The following is a 17,870-nucleotide window of genomic DNA, read 5'->3' on the forward strand; positions in this document are numbered from 1 at the left end:
GTTCACTGATGCTCCCTTATAGGGACCTCAACTTTTAATCATTAACAGAGAAGATCATAAAATTGTTGGATCTAGTTTAGGATGACTCATTTCAATCAAACAACACCAATTACTGTTGCCAACTAACACATTCTCAGTGCTTACCATAAAATCCATGATAATGAATTGCTGTCTTGACACAATTTTCTTTGGCTTACATTTTTAGATAAGAGCACGAGTTTCACTTTTCAATGCCAGTCATTCAATGGCGAACTTATTTCCAAAAACTTATCAGTTATGCTTTTTATAAACTAGATTAGAACATGAACAATAATTAATGTTTTATTTTTAATATATATTTAAGCCTCATTCTTTAATTTCTTAGATTTTTAATAAGCAATCAAGGTTGTAGAAATGTATTTATGCTGGGTAATAGAACCAACGCATAGGTTTGGTGGAGTCTTGTAATCTATTTGGTGTTTATTTCTAAAAGTTAGAGATGCAAATTTTGGTACTTTTTTTTAGTCATATGTCTTATGTGTTACTAAAAAATAAAATAAAATTATATTTTAAAAGTTATTAACCGAGTAAAACTATAATTCAATACAATTAGACTGTGGTATTTGAAATTTGTAATGCACACATTGCACTTAGACTGTCGTACATATTAAAAAATTCTCAAAAAGTTTCACCCTAGGGATGTGCTGACACCAAGCTTTTCCACATCCTTCAATTGAATTAAGCAGCTATTTTCAAATTTCTTGCTACCGGACATGGGGCACTTCTTTATTATTGCTGAATTCTTTTGGTTTCATTTATATTCCTGCCGGCTTCAATTTATTCGATGTGTTGCATGAAATTTACATTCTGACAATTTTGCATACAAATTGCCATTACAATTTCGCAAATGGGTGTGGGGCGGTTCTTTGCTACTTGGCTGTATGTGTGTGGAGTATCTGTGTCTGTGTTTTAACAAGGCATTTGGGTCAAGTCAATCTGGATGTATTCGTGTGGGGAGGATTGTCAAAGTTTGCAGTTGTGCTAAAATGTCCATGCAGTTTGCCCAATTTGCATAGGACGACACTTGAATCACATGCTTTGCCCATTAGGTCCGGATACCTCTTTTGTTCAGAAGTTTAGACCCTGTAAGCAGAGCACCACCAGAAGTAAAAACAAATGGAGCAATTATTTTATATATTTTGGATAGCTTTAGCAAAGCCAATTTATATATCAAAATCAGTAGTAATAAATCGTCAGTTATAACAATCCTCTGACAATGTTTTTCACCCACAAGATCTAAACTTATTTGTAATGCCGTGAAATAAAGAATAATAAATAATAAAAAAATAATTATTTTTGTATTCATTCATCAAAATTTCTTTACAGCACATTTGAACAAAATAATGTTCTTAAGATAATCTTCTTAAATGAAAAATATTCCAGAAAGGGCAATGGCAGTAGATCAATAAATTGGTATTTGTTACCTAATATAATTTGGAGATTGGTATTTGTCTAATTTCTGCCATTCCAAAAATATCCCCAGTTCAATACACATGCAACGGTAAATTCTTGTTATAGGTCAAGGAATTTTAACATTGACGGAATCTTTGGACAATCAATTTAGTCAATTATTTCAAATGGAGATGAACTGTATTCTAGATTCGTTAAAATTAATCAAGAATAATTTATTACTTGAACAGGATCTTTCCATACAAAACTATAAAGGACAGAAACTTGTTGTTAAAGAATAATCAAACCCTTTACTAGTAGAGTATATATTCTTGATCAGGATTACGAGACGAGTCGATCTGGCCATGGCCGTATAAACGCCCCAATGATAGAAACTATACAAAGGTAGAAAGTTGAGACTAAGTATGCTTCTAAGGACATAGACGAGCGTCAAGTTTGATTTTTGTTGTCATGGCCACTTTAACGTTATCCGCCCAAAACTGCTACGCCCACACTTTTGAGAGAAGTTTTTTCTTTTTAAGTTAGGTTTTAAATTCGATTTCCAAAAAAATATTGTTGTGCCCACTTGAACGCCCAAAACTACTAATTCCACACTTTTAAATTTTTTTTTGAAATTTTGTCGTTTTGTTTCGTTTCTATCGTTTCGTTTTTGCACCCCACTTCTAAAGCCCACTAACCCCCTAAAGAAGTCACACCCATACGTTTCAATTTTTTTGGTTTTATTATATAATTTTCCATTTATCAAAATGCCAGAAAATTACTTGAAAACAACTAATAATTATTTATAATTGGTTTAGCAAAGATCAGCACCATTAATCTTAAATTGTACATTACTGTTTAAAAGCAAGCAGTGTACCTGCAGCTTATATTTTCGTTTACTGTACCTATATAGGAAAATAACAAACCTTTGTTCCAGTCGCCCGTTTTTCTCAGGGGTTGTTTTTTTAAAGATGTCGAGTGCTGTCGTTCCCTTTTCCAAGGATCTGTAAAATATCAGGTTTGTGTATTAGCTAAGCTTTGTATTTGTGTGTAGATACATTCTACATCTTACATTCAAGTTCGAAAGAAAGCAAAGCGAATTCGTAGGAGTTCGAATGAATGTAGGCAAACTCGACAAAAATGATGAGTTCGAACACAATTATATTTAATTATAGACCGCAGTGTAAATAAACGTTAATGGTAAACTATTTAACTGCTATAAATACAAAAATATAAATACAAATTTTGCAGTATAAAATAAAAAAAATTATTATTTGTATCTGTGAGGAAAAATAATGTTTCATGTGAGTGTTTAGATATTTTTTTGGATGAGCCTGAGACAGTGCACGTCAACGGAATAATCAGGAAAGGACATAAAAAAGAACATCAAGGCGAAGAACTAAGCGAGCGGCTGAAATGACATTGACGTCTATGTGAACGGAATAAAATTTCATCAAAAATGCCACTGTCACAGACACACTTACTCCGCAACGAGGGTAAAAATTGCAAATGGTTGGAATTGCTACTTTCATCTGGGTCCTTTTTGGGTTCCGTTCAAGGGGAACTTTCACTCTGGCGCCAGCGTCGTAAAAATCTTAGGGCGAGGGTGGCTGACGGACGAGTGAGTGTGGATGTGACCGATGAGGGTGAGGGCACACATCATATATGGGGATTTACGGACCCTTCAGGTCGTCTCCAGCTGCCATAGCCTTGTCAAGGGGCTGTCAGTAGCAAATACAATGCCTTCAGATGGCAGCCATGATAGATACACAGTAAAAGAAACCGTTTCAAAACAAAAATGGTTTCTGCAACATCAGATGTTAAATTGTACCGTCTTTTAACTGCAGTCTTAAAACTAATACAAAGCTCTAAATTGTAGACGAAAAATTAAATATTACGATCAGTTATTATCTTAAAAGTAATAGTTAACTCACGTGAACTAAACGTTAAAATTACTTACATTTAAAATTCCAAATTTGCACTTCACCGTTGCATAATTTATAAATTGCAGTGTGCCAACCGGGGATAGGACATATAAAAAACCAACTTTTGTTTTGTAAAAAGGTGTTGACAATTGTTTCGCAGGCTGAGTCTTGTAAGTTAGGAACGAATAATGTTCAAAATGTGTTTCTCGATTCAAGTATTTTTCTTTCAACGCGAATGGAAATTTAGAACAGAAGAAATAGAAAAAGTCTAAAATAAAATGAAAAGAAGAGTGTGCTGCTGCATTGTGCAGTTTGATTAATGATCAAACGTCAATTACCGCAGATACTTTTGCTTCTCGGCATTAAAAGAAAGAAACTAGAAAAAACAAATGAAATAAGTTTCAGAATGTTTGCACTTAGGTCTGATATGTAGAATGTAAGATTAAAAAGATGAAACAAGTTATTTCTCAATTATTAAACGCTAAGGTTTCAAGCTGCACAATATTCTTAACTTTTGACTTTTCGCAGCGGTAGTCAAGGCATATTTTACCTTTGGGATAATCCAGTCTCATCCTCTTTCATCCAGGATTATCCCAACAGAAGTCAAGGGACACGGCCCGGCCCACTGCGTTAACCCTTTGATTAGAGCCTAAAACAATACTCACATTTTTCCCGAGGACCTCGCAGGCAGAAGGGCACGAAACAAAGCGGAACAATTACTGTGTCTACTGTTGCTAATTTCATTTTTGCATACGGAAACAACGACACGCCCGCCGAAACGCCCACGCGCCGTGGGGCGGCACAAGTGAAGGGATTAGAACGGTAAAGGATTCGCAGCCCCCTTACTGGGATATGGGACATACTGGGATATGGGTCATAAAAGATACTGGGATTCCAGTTTGACTTCTTCCCGTACTCCGTTTGATAAATGCCGCAGGACATTTTTGGTCTTGCTGGCTACTGTTTTTGATCCGCACTCTGTGGACTATTCCAGGAAATGTCAGCTAATTGTTTTCACCTTGCCAATTAGTAGGCCATTTAATGCCAAAACAAACCGAAGCCCAACAACGAGTGGTATCAAAAAGCTGAAGAGGCATCAATTCTCATTAACTTTGAATTGGAAACAAATTCCAGGGGACAAAGAGCGGCCGCATAAATAAATCAAAGTGCAGCCAAGGCCAGAGCCGCAATTATGTGCAACAATGCACCTCAAGTGTGGCCCTCGGCAGGAATCAATCAAGTCTCATCACTCAAGTCGCAACTCCAGTCCTCCCTCCCTTTTTCTTGTGTGTTCTCTCTCCTTTTCGATTTAATTAATGCCTGGCCATTTATTAAATTGGCAGCTTAGTCTCCTTTCTCAAACAGCCTGGGTCAGCACATTAGCAATGGGAGCGCTTCTTGTAGATAGCATATAAAGGCCTAAAATCGAGTATGTATTTAGATAAATGGATATTCATTCCTGTTCATTCAAAATATTTTAATACTTTTGAAATGTGTTTTTTCCGTTTCTTTTGCATTAATTAAAACGTAAAACTATATTTTATTTCTAATACCCCAAATGTGTCCGGCTAAATTTGTTTACCTTACTTAAATTGAGTTTTTTATCTGCATGTTTGCCTATAATCAATATTAATCTTCCATAAAGTTTTCTTGAGCAGTTTTTTGATTGAAATAGGCAACCAATATTCCAATCGCGGAACTAATATTTCAACAAAGACTGTGATTCCAGTCCGCCTCGAAGGATGCCTGCGGTTGGTCCACCTTGCCACTCCCCTCCACTTGCGTGTTGGCTGGCTTCAACCGATCCAGCCTAATTTGTAACCATTAACCCATGTATTATGTTGGGCATGCGAGTGGCCAGGCGACGGATTGGCTCTTTGAAGCCGCTGTGGAATATAAATGGCTACATGAATGGCTGCGCTGAGTTTGGTCTATTAAAAATCATTTAGAACAAATGGATGCAGGATTAGTGATCTCCCCCAGCTGTTACCATTAGGTGTGAGTTCGTTACTTTGTGGTAAATGGATGACATTTCCTAGAATCATACGTATTTAAGTAAGCGAATTCTGGATTATGTGGTGGGAGAAATGGCACAAATTGCAGTTTAAGAGTAAATGATCGAAAAATCCTCTTCTTATTTTCTTTATCTAGAAATATATGTATTGGTACAATAAATTTGTAAAGTGGAGAGGTTAAACAAATTTTAAAATTCCTAGACATAAACAGTATACATTATTTTACTAGGACTTTAGAGTAATCCAGCTCTTAAAAGAACTGTGCGCGGTGGGTCCTTGGTAGGGACAAGTGACAAGTGAAGCTTCTGTTGGTCATAATTATGAGTTCCCTTTTCATTTCATTTCTCCCTCTCTGAAGGACCCTCTCTGAACGTCCCTGTCAAAGTGTTAAATTATTCCCCTAACACGTGCTCATGCTCTCGTAATCACTTTGAGCTGCTAATTTCGACATCGTCCCCGACCTCGAGGCAACTTCCCAGTTATTTAGCCTGCTCCCTGGCCAAGTTCTTGGGTCGTTCCGGTCTATAAGTAGGTCTTAAGCCTTTTATCGCTGTGGAAGAGTGTGCACAATTTCCAGTTTTTGGGTCCCGCGGCCCAAGGAGCACTACTGATCATTTCGCAATGATAAATTAAGAGCTAAGAGTGTTTTCATGTACCAAGCCGACAATCCACTGCCAGGGATCGGGGGTAGATTGATTATGTCCCCATGTCGGTGGACACTCTCCTGGCGACGTGGGCTTGGGTCATTGTCAACGGAGGCCACGCCTGACTAACCAGCCACAATTCGCAATAGGACCTCGCCTCGAGCCGATTCTCCGATTCGGGCGAAGTGAGCTAAGACCAGTTTAGCGCACACACTCCTTGGTTCCGAAGGTTCCGCAGTCTCGGAGACGATTTCTTGTTGAACATATTTCCAGAAGCCAACAGGTGCCAATGGGATGTGATCAATCATTGGCGATTCGATTTTTAATTAGGAACTCTTGTTAGCATTTGGAGAGCCAGCTACTCTTCTCCTTTGGCCACGCTGATTGCCAACAATTGCCTGTTGAATTCTTTAGCGCGAAATGCCCCCCAAACAAAGGAGCTCATCTCCAATTGACTCAGAATTTGGCTACCCAGCAGCGTTGGGGCCATGATGTTTAAATTTGTCCTAATTAGTTGACAATGAGCGATGATGAATCAGCGGATTATAGTCGAGCGCACAAGGGTGCATATCTTCTACTTGGACTCGAGTAGGCGGGTTAAGAATCGTTTCTTTAAGGCTGCCAGCCAAAGAGGTTGTTAAACTCATTCATTCAAACTAATTTTTTGAGTTGTTAGTTAACAAATTAGCTGAAATGGTTGTTATGGCATATTAAGAAGAATGCTTTTCATTTTGTTTCCATTTACAATATATTCTCTTTATTTTGATATACTTCTCGTTAGCGGTTTTATTTGTATCAATAAAATATAAGTACGAACTTACATACATCTAGAGATGCACAACAGATGCCAACTACATTCTTTAATGATATTTATAGTTATCTTAGATATACAAATAATCAATTCTAAAGCTAAGTTATGCCACTTATCTGCTATGACGAATCGTTCTAGGCTTTATACAAACTCTTAAACCTGACTCCTAGGGTGCTTAAGTAAAACTCATATACAACACTTGTGGGGAATTGGGATTACAACTTTATAAAATGGGAATCGTCTACCTAATGGTCGGTCCTTAACTAACTACGTTCACTGTATACTCCGATTTGTTTTGAACCTTGCTTGAAGTTCAAGGTTATTGATTCAAAATGAAAGACAAAAATCTACAAAGAATGATAGGGGTAGCTAGTAGTTTACAACGCTGAAGTCATCTTGAAGATATCCCTGCTGATTCTACAGGGCCGTCAGATCGTAGTCCTGCTTGATGTGTAGCTGAAGGTTGGTCATGAGATCGGATTGTTGCTGCTGATGGTGCCCGTGCAGGTTCGTGTGCCCCATTTGATTGTTATTGTTGTTGAGGTTGTTGTTGTTATTATTATTGCCGCTGCCATTGTTGTTGTTATTGTTGTTGTTGTTGCTGAGGTGCTGCTGAGATCCCGGATAAGAAGTGGCGGTCTCAGGTGCCGCCGGTATATAGGGCGGATTGCCCAGGGACGAGCTGACGTCACCGATGCTCTCCAAGCTGTCCGAACGAATGCACTGAAACGATAATTTATATATAAAATGAACTTATATAAATATAAACTTTTTTTTATCGTGTACTAAGCTAAATCTAAGCTAAGACTTATTTGCAGACTTAATGCACTGTGCATTATTAATAAATGCACACGCAAGGGTTCCGAATCTGGGGAGTAGACGGCCCTAAGTGCCTGTTCCTGTTGTCTTTCAACACGCTCCACTCACCTCATTCATCACCGGAGTCTGCTGCGCCTGCTGCTGTTGCTGCTGCGACTGCTGCTGCGCTTGCTGCTGCTTTTTGGAGGCGGCCCGCTTGGTGGGTTTCTTTGCTACCGGTGTTGGGTTGCCGTTGGCGTCTACCGTCTTCTTGCGCACGTTCTTGGTGTTGGGCAGCTTGTTGTCCTTCTTCCACTTCATGCGCCTGTTCTGGAACCAGATCTTGATCTGCCGCTCCGACAGAACCAGCGTATGGGCGATCTCGATGCGCCGCCGACGCGTCAGGTAGCGGTTGTAGTGGAACTCCTTCTCCAGCTCCAGGATCTGGTGGCGTGTGTAGGCGGTTCGTTGGCGTTTTGGCTCCATTCCCGGCTGATAAGACCCGTTCGCTGCACAGAGAAAGACGCAAGTACATTTTGGTCAGTTAAAGCTCAAAATTTTCAAATCAAAATCATGGCATTATTTTAAGATAAAGACTGCCACAGCGTTACAAGTTGTTTTCATTAAAAATATGTCAAATTTAAGTCATTCTGACACTTAAAAAGTTTTTTTTAACAATATTATATAATTTAAGTTTATATTTAACCTTAGGGTCAAGAATTGTAAGTGCATCGTAAACAGTGCCTGTGGGCATTGCTTACAACCTACGAAAGTTAAGTCGCCGTGTGTATCTCGCAGAGGATGCGGGATTTTCATAATTAATGATCGGAGAATATTAACAATATTGGGGGTGCGATGGGGTACCACAATTAATACACTTCAAATTGCGTTCCAAAACGGGCCAAGTTCTCAATAAATCTCCCAGATAAGTTGACAACCCTTAAAAGGCCCCCGCCAAAGTTATTCTCGCTTTCACCTTGGAACTGGACAAGGGAATGGTGGTGGGTGGGGTGGCGTAGGGCGCAGGGGGAGGGGGTGGTTACGGGTCACAGGACTAGCCCGCGGGCACAAGAAAGAGCCGTGTCAGTTGGGAGCAGGATAATTAATCAAAATCAAATGGCGCGCAACTGCCAGGATGTCAGAGCTCGTCCTTGGGCCTCCCGAAATATTACGCGGCCACAGTTAATTTTTCCGTCTGGAAAATGAAACACATCTGAGGGATGCATCCTTCCGCTCCCCCTCCCCTTTTTTACTCCGTTTTCTTTAATTTTTATCGCCGCCAGATAAATGCCTCGCACCTGCCGCCCGTCCGAGATGGACATCCAAATTTATACGCGCTCCATCAATTTCAATTTGCTACCATCTCCGCTGATGTTTCTATCAGAGTTACAGTCCCTCGCACTTCCCGTTCGAAGTTGTGCATTTATAAAAATTTCATTGCTCTGTGACAGACAGCTTTCCATTTGATAGAAATATTTCAATCCCAGCTCGGCCGGCCCGAAACTTAGATTAATGATATGTGTCCAGGCAACCGTTGACAGACAGGCCCCCAAAACAGGGGAGTGGGGCCATTGGTCCATTGGTCTGGGTGGTCCATCAGAAAAATGTGAACTAACATGGTTCAGGTCACTGCAGATGTACTGAAGTGGGGAAGTGGACAAATGCTTTGCAGAGCTGCTGACAAGTTTTGATTTTGTTTTCTTGTGCCGGAGTGGCAGGTCACATGTTTGAGTTGGGAGGTGAAAGAAAGGACATCAAAAGATTTTGAAAAGCCTCACAGATTATTTAATTTCCTTTTTGCTGTATGAATGAAATATGTAACAGTTTATTGAATGTTTTAAGAATATAGCAGAAGCCCAAGACTTAATTTAAAAAAAAAAAACCCCGGTGATGGTAAGTTTAATCAATCAATTATTGGTGATGGTTGCGAGGGAAAATCCAAAAATAACATGAATCTAAAATCTAAAGAAAACCTACAAGTAAAACCAAACCAAGCCAACTGCAATATCAATTACAAAAACCTGAAGGAGCAGGGAAATAAAACAGATAACAAACAACATCGATTCCAATGTCAGCTGCTCAAAGAAGAAGGCGCTGGCGGCGGCGGCATGCTGCGTTAATTCGTTTTTAATAAGTGCGTATCATTTCATTTTAACATTTTAACAAATAACGAAACTGCGTGGTTGTGCGAAGCGGAAGAACTTCAGTACAGGCCAAAGAAAATCGCAGTGTCATGGCTTAAGACGAAAAACGAAAACCGAAAACGAGAAATAGTGCCAATTGCATTTAAGACCGGCCAGAATGGCAGCCAATTTAACGAAAATGCCAATTCATACAAGGCCAAGGAAATCAAGATTGCACAAGCCCCAGGGGAGACGTTCCTCAGAGGGGATGTTAGGTAGGTGTAAAAGCTGGTGAAAGAGCTGCGAAAATGAATTGGCGCCCGCGGGTGGACTTCCTGCGTATGCAGCAGCTGTCCCTTTCGTTCGGGGCTCTGAGTCAGGCTGTCGGCATGTTTGTCCCATCCAAAATTTCATATGATTTATCATGCGTTTGTGACTCTACATTTTCATTCAGCCAGAGCGAGGGAGAGTGGATAAAAACTATGTCAGGCATTATTTCATAATCTGCTGTTGTCTGGCGGCCTCATTTGTGGGCTTAAACAAACCCGATTTTGAGGTGCGGTGGCCAACAGACAACTTCCGGGCTTCGGTTCTTTACTTCATTCATTTCGCATTCGAAATTCGAATCAAGAAGATGCCTGAATATAAATGATTAATTGCGAAGCCGATAAACAGAGAGTGCGTAAATATCTTCGGTTAATCCGAAAAAGAAATTTGACTCGTGCCAACCCGAAAAGACAAAAACAATTGTAATGAAAAATATAAATAAATCAGCCGAAAATATTTAACGGCTGTCATACTTCATTTATATAAACATCCATCAAACACATTTATAGCCGGTGTGGAAAAAACGACGAAAACCTGTTCACCTATGGAGGAAATCGCATTTCGAATGCAGCTAACAAATGCCAAGAAATTAATATTCGGTCTTCGCTAATGAATGCCCAAACGGAGATTGCGCATACGCCGCGTTATCCAGCTGGGTTCTAAGTTTAAAACTTTACTCGGATCTCGGATTTGGTTTTTTATTTCTTATATTAAAGTGTGTGAGCTCATGGCAACAACAACAAGATGGGGAAAAAGGCAAGTCAACATTTCAACAACAGCGGGAGCTGCATCAGCAGCTTGTCAAGTGACTTGCAATTTGTGGCAGGCAAATAATAAAAATAAACATGAGCTCATGCTACTTACACAAGTACGGGCAGAACACCCAAACCCTCGTGTATATATAACATAAATATATACGCTTACATATGTGTAGAATCGTGTTCCAAAGTAAAGTACCCGCAGCACTTGAACTGGTTGCCGAGCTGTGGGAGAATCGTTCTCCAACTCGAATTTTGTTAATTTAAACGCAAATATTTTGCGCGTTTCTTAATGGCTTAAGCCAAGTGCACAACTAAATAGTTAAATATGTTAATTTACATACGTAGAGTCGAACTAGCCAGAGTAAAAATATGATTCGCTGTACTGACCGATTCTAATAACACAGGACGACATGAAGGAGTATTTTAAAAATTGATTTTTGTATATTTAGCATTAGGGATTTGTAATTCATTTAATGTACTTTTGTAGTGCAAAGACTATTCTATTGTGTGCTTAAATTTAACTTGGACAGACGCCCTTAAAGCAAATTTGTATTTTTTAGTATTACTTAAAATACAAAGTAACTGCTTAAAAGTATTATTATTATGGTAGAGGCTACCTTCTGATGTTAGGAGATGAACTTTTATCTGGACTTTCAATTAAATACAAGAAAATTGTCTTTAATTCTACCTTAACTGAGCCTAACATTCCTAAGTATGAGCCTAAAAAAATAAAATCCATTCTATTTGAAACGTTTTCTACTTCTCTTGCTACCGATTTCCCAATTTTTATTCGTTTTGCTTTCTATTCTGACACTGAACAATGAAAGAAACCAGTCGAATGACCATCAACAATGTTATTCATCTAAGTTAAAAATTTAGCACTTGTCCCAAGATGAATTCTCTTTGTTGTGCTAACGAAATGGAAATAGAATGGATTCGTAACATCAACCGAAACCGAAACCGAAAACGAAAAGACGCCAATGTGCAGAGTACCAGAAGAAAGACAAGTCAAGCTAAGAAGCTCACGACTCAAACTCGAAGACCGGCGAACAATGGAGAACGCGTAAAACGACCTTGGAGATTCGTTGCTTTCGAGGCGAGAACCCACGAAAAACCCCACCAGGTTCGTATATACATATTTCTTATATCTGTGCATAGCCCGTTGGACAATGAGCAGAGTGTGGCAGCGGCAATAAAAGCTCCGCTAATTAAAGCCAATTTCAATAATTTGCACAGCTCCAGAGAACTTTATTGGCGTAAATTGCCGAACCAAAACAGAGACGGCAATAAGGGGAGTCCAAGAGAAAGAGACAGATACAGAGAATGAGGGAGAGAGAGAGAGGAGCGAGTCAACAGGGATCGCTAATTATGCTTTGTGAAGAATCCAGCTGAGACTCAGCTGTTCGTGCCCCATCTGTCATAAAGGCGAACTTCTTAATTTTTACTGCGTCATTTTCATCATTGTCGTTCCCCGGGCCGTCGGTGATTACTCCCCTGATTCCGCGCCCTATACCACCCCCTTTCCCTTTGACTTGCACTCCTGCAAAGGCGCAATTCCAGCCGAGTTTTTACAGCATCTGCGGCTCAGCCTCGTGTATCTGAATCCGAATTTGTATCTGTATCTGTATCTGTAGCTGCGGCTTGCACTTTTTTTGCCCGTCTCGGAGGCTTTTCCGCAAGTCATCGGGTAACTGTGACTCTCAAGCAAACTCTGCCTCATGGTGGAAACTTAATCGTGGACTTGCCATTGAAATTCAGGTACAAGGCTGTTTACGTTCCACTGTTCATTGAAAGCGGCTATACCGTGTCTATAGCTCTGTGTCTCCCCCTCTATGAACACGAAATTTGTACGGGTTTTAGCCGCCTCATCTTGGGTCGCCGTCGTGCATGAAATCAATATTATTCAGTCAAGTATTTGCACAGAATTTATTCCGTTCAGTGGAGGCATTAGCATGTGGTCATCTACAAAATACTTTTTTGGTCATATTACATTAAAGTATCGTGTAAATCTTTAAAACATAATTTTACTTTTTGTTTTAATAATACTCTTTGGTGACCTGTTATAGCTTAAATTTGTAATTTTAATTTGTGTTATTCAATGTAATAGATTTACTTTAGGATTGAAGTCTAAGTAAATGATTTAATCAAATAGACTCGAAAATCAACTGTCTTGAAATTGCGATCTAGATTTGCTAGTTTTTTTAAATATAGACTTCAAGTTATTATTTAATTAAAACCAACGCAGTATGATCGTACTATTTATTATTTTTAATCACTTTTAACTTATTAACTGCAACCTAGATGCAGCCCGGTTCCATTAACTTTTCACAACCTTTCAACACCTTTAATGGCAGCTATTAAATAATCCACAAATTGCTCTGTGAATGCGATTCACACCTAGCTCTGCTTCTTTTATTCGACGAAGGCATAAGTTTGAAACAAGTTTCAGGCCGCCGTAGGGCCAAAATAAATTAAATTGGGCAAGAGACCACACGCCACATCAGAGGCATTCATAGTTTGGGCCTTAGTTTCGGGCAAGTGCTAAGCGAGTGTAAGTCATTTGTAAAGGGAACAACATGACACCGGCGGGGACCCGGGGACACGGGTCTGAGTTTTGGGGCAAAACGAAACTGAGATGGAGACGGAGACGGATGCCAAGACGCTGGCTGAGATGATGCACTGGCGATAATCAAGCCCCGTCTTGTTCTCGTGGTCGTGCGCTCATGATAAATGTCACAACATTAACATCAAATGACACGGACCATCCGTCACTCAGTCGGAGTTATACCCAACCGAAGGAGGGGGAGGGGCGGGGGATTGGAATCGGAATCGGAATCCGAGTATGAGCCCGAAGATAAGGTGGTATGGTGTACCTTGCGACTGTCTCAAATATGCCCCTGAGCGAGCGTTTGCCTGTCTGTCTCGCTGTCCGCCGCACTACTTCAGTATTTCGTTTATATGTTTGACACTAAAAAAAACGGTCCACACTTAAGAAAAACAAATGTGGGCTTTATAGCCCTCATTTTAATGTTCATGTCTTTAAATAAAATATATATAATATTAGAAGCGGCATCTGAGTGGCACTTATAAAATGTAAGTGTAAACGTATATTATAAAATATTTAAACCGGCGGTCTGAAGCCGGTTTCTGTAACACCAAATTTCATCTTGAATGATTAATTGGCTTATTGAAAATGACGCATGTTTTCAATAACTCTTTTAGTTTGTACTTTTCATTGTGTACCATAGTTTTTTTCAGTGAAGCGACCAATTCCCAGAGTGAAGTAAATCGGTAGTGGGTACCGGGAGCCCAATGAACCGATGAGGCATTTGACAATGAGCAAGTCAGAGTGGCGCTAAGCGAAACGTTATAATTACCCATTTGGGTCAAGGTTATGGTCGATCTGGAGTATTCCTGTGTGCTGTTCTGTGCTGTGCTAGTTAAAAAGACATCTATCAGTACTTTCAGCCCTTCTTCCGATCCACTAGGAAATGCATTCGTCACCAACTTGCCGACCGAGGCAGTTTTATTAAAACAATAAGCGACGACAATCTACAGTTGGCCATCAGATATTGTTGGTAACACATCGACACATGGCTGAATGAATTTTACGTTTGGGGTGTGACAATTAAGGGTAATTATTTTTTCCAGGTCAACTGAACTGAGTCCATTCAGTCGGTCTCTGGATCTGGTGAATGGAACCAAGTAAGAAACCTGTTCTCCACGTCCAAGTTTACTCAATGCTGCAAACCTCTATTTCTTTTTGTCGAGAATGAATCGAAAAGTTGTGATTGTAGAATATGACTGTGAATAGGTTCTCTGACTTATTGCCTTAGAATATGACTGAGAATAGGTTCTCTGACTTATGCCTGGAAATTATTAATCGGGACTAAGCTTATGAAAGGATATTGCCGTAAAGATTATTTGTATAACAACATTTGCTGTCATAAATGAGTTTAAGTTTTTGAACTTAACTTGAATAACTTAAAAGCTTAGTTTAACGGTTGCTTCTTCTTAGACAAAAATGTTTCCATTCCGTTTCATTGAATTTAATAGAAGACCGTATAGGCAGCTCAATACTACATTTCCAGGATGATTATTTATGATGTCTTACGGTGCCAAGTAGCATTCAGCAGTCGAAGTTTATTTTATATCAGTTCAAGTGCTGAAAGAACCTCTGAAGAGGCCTTACAACCAGAAGCCGCTTGAAGTGCTGATTGCAGCGAATGGAACTCACTCAACGTTATGTGCATTATATTATATAGGAGCATTATGTACAGGAACTTGTCGTTTGGTGAACACGGTTCGCCCCTCGACACAAGGCGTGGCACTCTTGATTTTGATTAATGAGCTTGGAGTAGCAGTTTTCTTCTTTAAGTTACCCAGTTGGCTGGTATCTTTGGCTTTTATTTTGTTTATTTTCATTTCGTATTTCGCCCAGCACCGAACATTACAGGGGCCTGTCAGTAAATCAAGTGGGTGTTGGCAGCTAAGTAATTTAATTAGCATAGCCCGAAAAATGGGACACGACATGGACGTGAAGGGGCAGAGGCAGAGGCAGGAGACAAAACGAAACTTTCAACTTACCCACTCCCGCCACATGGATCTTTTTCATCCAGGGGTAGATGATCCGTTCTCCATCGGTCGTCTCCGCCATCAGATCCTCATCGCTGTCTGAGTCCCCGAGGTCGTCGTCGTTGTCGTTGGAGCCCAGTTCGTCTGGCGACCGATCCAGCATGAGCCGATCCTCCTCTGACATATCGTCCTAAACAAGTCAATCAAGGCTTCGATTAAGCATTCTGATTTGGTATATTTCTTACAAAGTACTCACGTTTTCGGATCCCATATCATCGCACCGCAATCGCATTCCCAGCTCTTGCAGTTGTTGCCCGGCAGGTACAGCTTCTTCTATGCGTTTTTCTAGTTTTAGGCCTGCATGGAATGGATGTCATTTTATTTTAGTATTATATTGAAGTTCAATCATTATCAATACTTCTATTAATCTAAAAACATGACTATTAGTTTAAGATATTCTCTCTTTGCTTTCTAGGCATATGCAACAAACCACTTATTTCTTAACACTTGGGAAAGTGGATTTAGAAGATCTGGATGTAAACAAGATTTTACTGTGGCACTAATACATAAAATAATAATAATATTAAAAATAATATAACTTTAAAGGGGATTTCTTTAGACAACATTGGGTGATTATAATATTACCAGCACCGAGAACAGCAATATTAAACAAATGAGATAATGACGTTTTTATTTCGACACTAGATCGAATATAAGATAAAGATATAGGTTATTGGAATGGTACTTATCAATTCTTAACGAATTCCAGGAGATAACTGCAATTCTAGTAGTATTGACTCACCTAGTTCCTGCAGCCCCAGCGCCGTGTTCGTCGGTGGTTCCGTGGAGCTGCACTGGAGCGGCAGATCCATCATCTGGGAGTGCGGCGAGTGTCCTTGGGAGTGGGTGCTGCCCACACTTCCGTTCGCCGTCCCATAGCCCCCACCGTACCCGCCGTAGTATCCATTTGCCGATGCACCCACTGCGCCACCCCCGAGCACTCCGCCACTGCCTCCGCCACCGCCACCACCGCCATTGCTCGTATTTGGAACGTTTGCCGTCGGACCGTACCCGTTCGTGGGATCGGCGGAGTGCACCGCTCCTGCGGATATAAACTCGGGGGCGTGGTGCACGTAATAGCCGAGGCTCTGGTGCGAATGGGCGTGCGGATGCGAGTGCGGATGTGCGGGCGGAGTGGCGTTGGTATAATTGGAACTGTATCCGCTGGCGGATGCCTGGTGGTGCCCTGATATCGCACTGTTGCTATGGTGGTGCGGTAGTGAGTGGGTGTGCGAGTGGGAGTGGCTGTGGCTGTGAGGATTGTGGTGATGCGCCATATAGTCGCTGACCATGTCCGCCGGGTGCATGGAATGCGGATGACCCGTCATCCCAACTGCTCCACCACCTCCGACAGACCCAACACCTCCACCGCCGCCGACGGCACCACTCATGTGGCCCGTAGAAGCGGTCATCGAATAGTGTCCATTGTAGTGATGATAGTCATCGGCCACCGGAGGAAACTTTGGGTCCAAGCCATTGCCCATGGACATGGGACTTTGAACATGATGTGGAGCATGCGGATAGCCCATGAGAAAAGAGCTCATGGCGGATGATCTGTAGGATCGAGTTTTCCGGTTGCGATTTCCTGGGGATTCTTTTATTGTTAGATTTTTTCCTGGGCACTATCACTTTGTTTGCACATATTCCGAAGTTTTTGCCTTTAGTAGAGGCACTACTTGTATAAGTAGTGGTTTCTTTTAGGTTGTGTTGGTTATTAAAAATAATTTTGTTGTTTAATTTTTCAACTAAACCGGGTTTAGAAGACTCCCGTTGTCTCCGTATTATCACTTCTATTGTTTCGATAACTATTGAACTTTGTTTGCACTTTTTTGACCCTTTTGAAAGCCGTGGGACCTTGTAATTCTGAGAAACTCGATTTTGGGGCTATTTTCCGGTTATAAAAAACGTTTGCTTTATGAATTTCAATCCCACACAGGGAGAAAAGTCGGACGTTTCGGTCTTACGAGTGCGCTGCAAACACGAACCGTTCCATTCGAGTCGATTTTTTGTTATGCTCGCTGGCGATAACTCTCCGTGCGAGCGAACCTGTTTCACCACTCTTCTCTTTCTTGTTCGCGTTCTCGCTCACTCTCTCTCACCGCCATTGCCATCAAAACGGGTTTTCACTGCCGCAACAATCGAAGGACGGCCCACAGCACACACACAAGCAAAGCCACGGGAGCCATTCTGTTCGCTTTTACTCACCCTTCGCTCGTACGCCATTTTCCACCACTAACATAGAGCATAGAGGTTGAAGCAGGACGGCGAGATCTTTGGTCACACCCATTCTGAGTCGCGGAAACAGTCAAGGCATAGAATATTGAACTAGTTCCAAGAAATATTCTTTGGAAAAATCAAAAGCCCTTGTTCTTAACTTTAAAATATTATTTGAGGAAAAGTAAA

At 40.7% G+C, this 17,870-nt stretch overlaps 1 protein-coding gene and 1 long non-coding RNA gene across 4 annotated transcripts; both read right to left on the reverse strand.

Moving 5' to 3' along the window:
• Positions 1 to 2,334: 2,334 nt before the first annotated feature.
• On the reverse strand, positions 2,335 to 3,532 carry LOC26535719. 3 transcript variants are annotated; one of them, XR_001453957.3, is made up of 3 exons: positions 3,389 to 3,532; positions 2,913 to 3,296; positions 2,335 to 2,432 (listed from the first exon to the last, which is right to left on the reverse strand). It is a non-coding gene; the product is annotated as an uncharacterized LOC26535719 (long non-coding RNA). The 3 variants fall into 3 exon arrangements; XR_005561408.2 differs by lacking the exon at positions 2,335 to 2,432 and adding an exon at positions 2,798 to 2,839 and having other exon boundaries at positions 3,389 to 3,531; XR_001453958.3 differs by lacking the exon at positions 2,335 to 2,432 and adding an exon at positions 2,798 to 2,857 and having other exon boundaries at positions 3,389 to 3,531.
• A 3,209-nt stretch (positions 3,533 to 6,741) lies between these two features.
• Positions 6,742 to 17,486, reverse strand: LOC6536129 (homeotic protein deformed). Its single transcript, XM_002096694.4, has 5 exons — positions 16,210 to 17,486; positions 15,664 to 15,764; positions 15,420 to 15,597; positions 7,751 to 8,130; positions 6,742 to 7,546 (listed from the first exon to the last, which is right to left on the reverse strand). Exons 1-5 carry the CDS (start codon positions 17,009 to 17,011, stop codon positions 7,241 to 7,243), a joined length of 1,767 nt encoding a protein of 588 aa, XP_002096730.1. The 5' UTR covers positions 17,012 to 17,486; the 3' UTR covers positions 6,742 to 7,240.
• Between the last annotated feature and the right edge of the window lie 384 nt (positions 17,487 to 17,870).

Source organism: Drosophila yakuba, chromosome 3R, assembly GCF_016746365.2.
Source record: "Drosophila yakuba strain Tai18E2 chromosome 3R, Prin_Dyak_Tai18E2_2.1, whole genome shotgun sequence".
Lineage (NCBI taxonomy): Eukaryota > Metazoa > Arthropoda > Insecta > Diptera > Drosophilidae > Drosophila > Drosophila yakuba.

Coding starts and splice junctions, on each gene's coding strand:
- LOC6536129 (XM_002096694.4), bottom strand. CDS start 17,011: ATGAGCTCTTTTCTCATGGGCTATCCGCATGCTCCACATCATGTTCAA. Junction 15,765..16,209: donor GCTGGGGCTGCAGGAACTAG/GTGAGTCAATAC, acceptor CATTCCATGCAG/GCCTAAAACTAGAAAAACGC. Junction 8,131..15,419: donor GATCCATGTGGCGGGAGTGG/GTAAGTTGAAAG, acceptor TTCTCTGTGCAG/CGAACGGGTCTTATCAGCCG.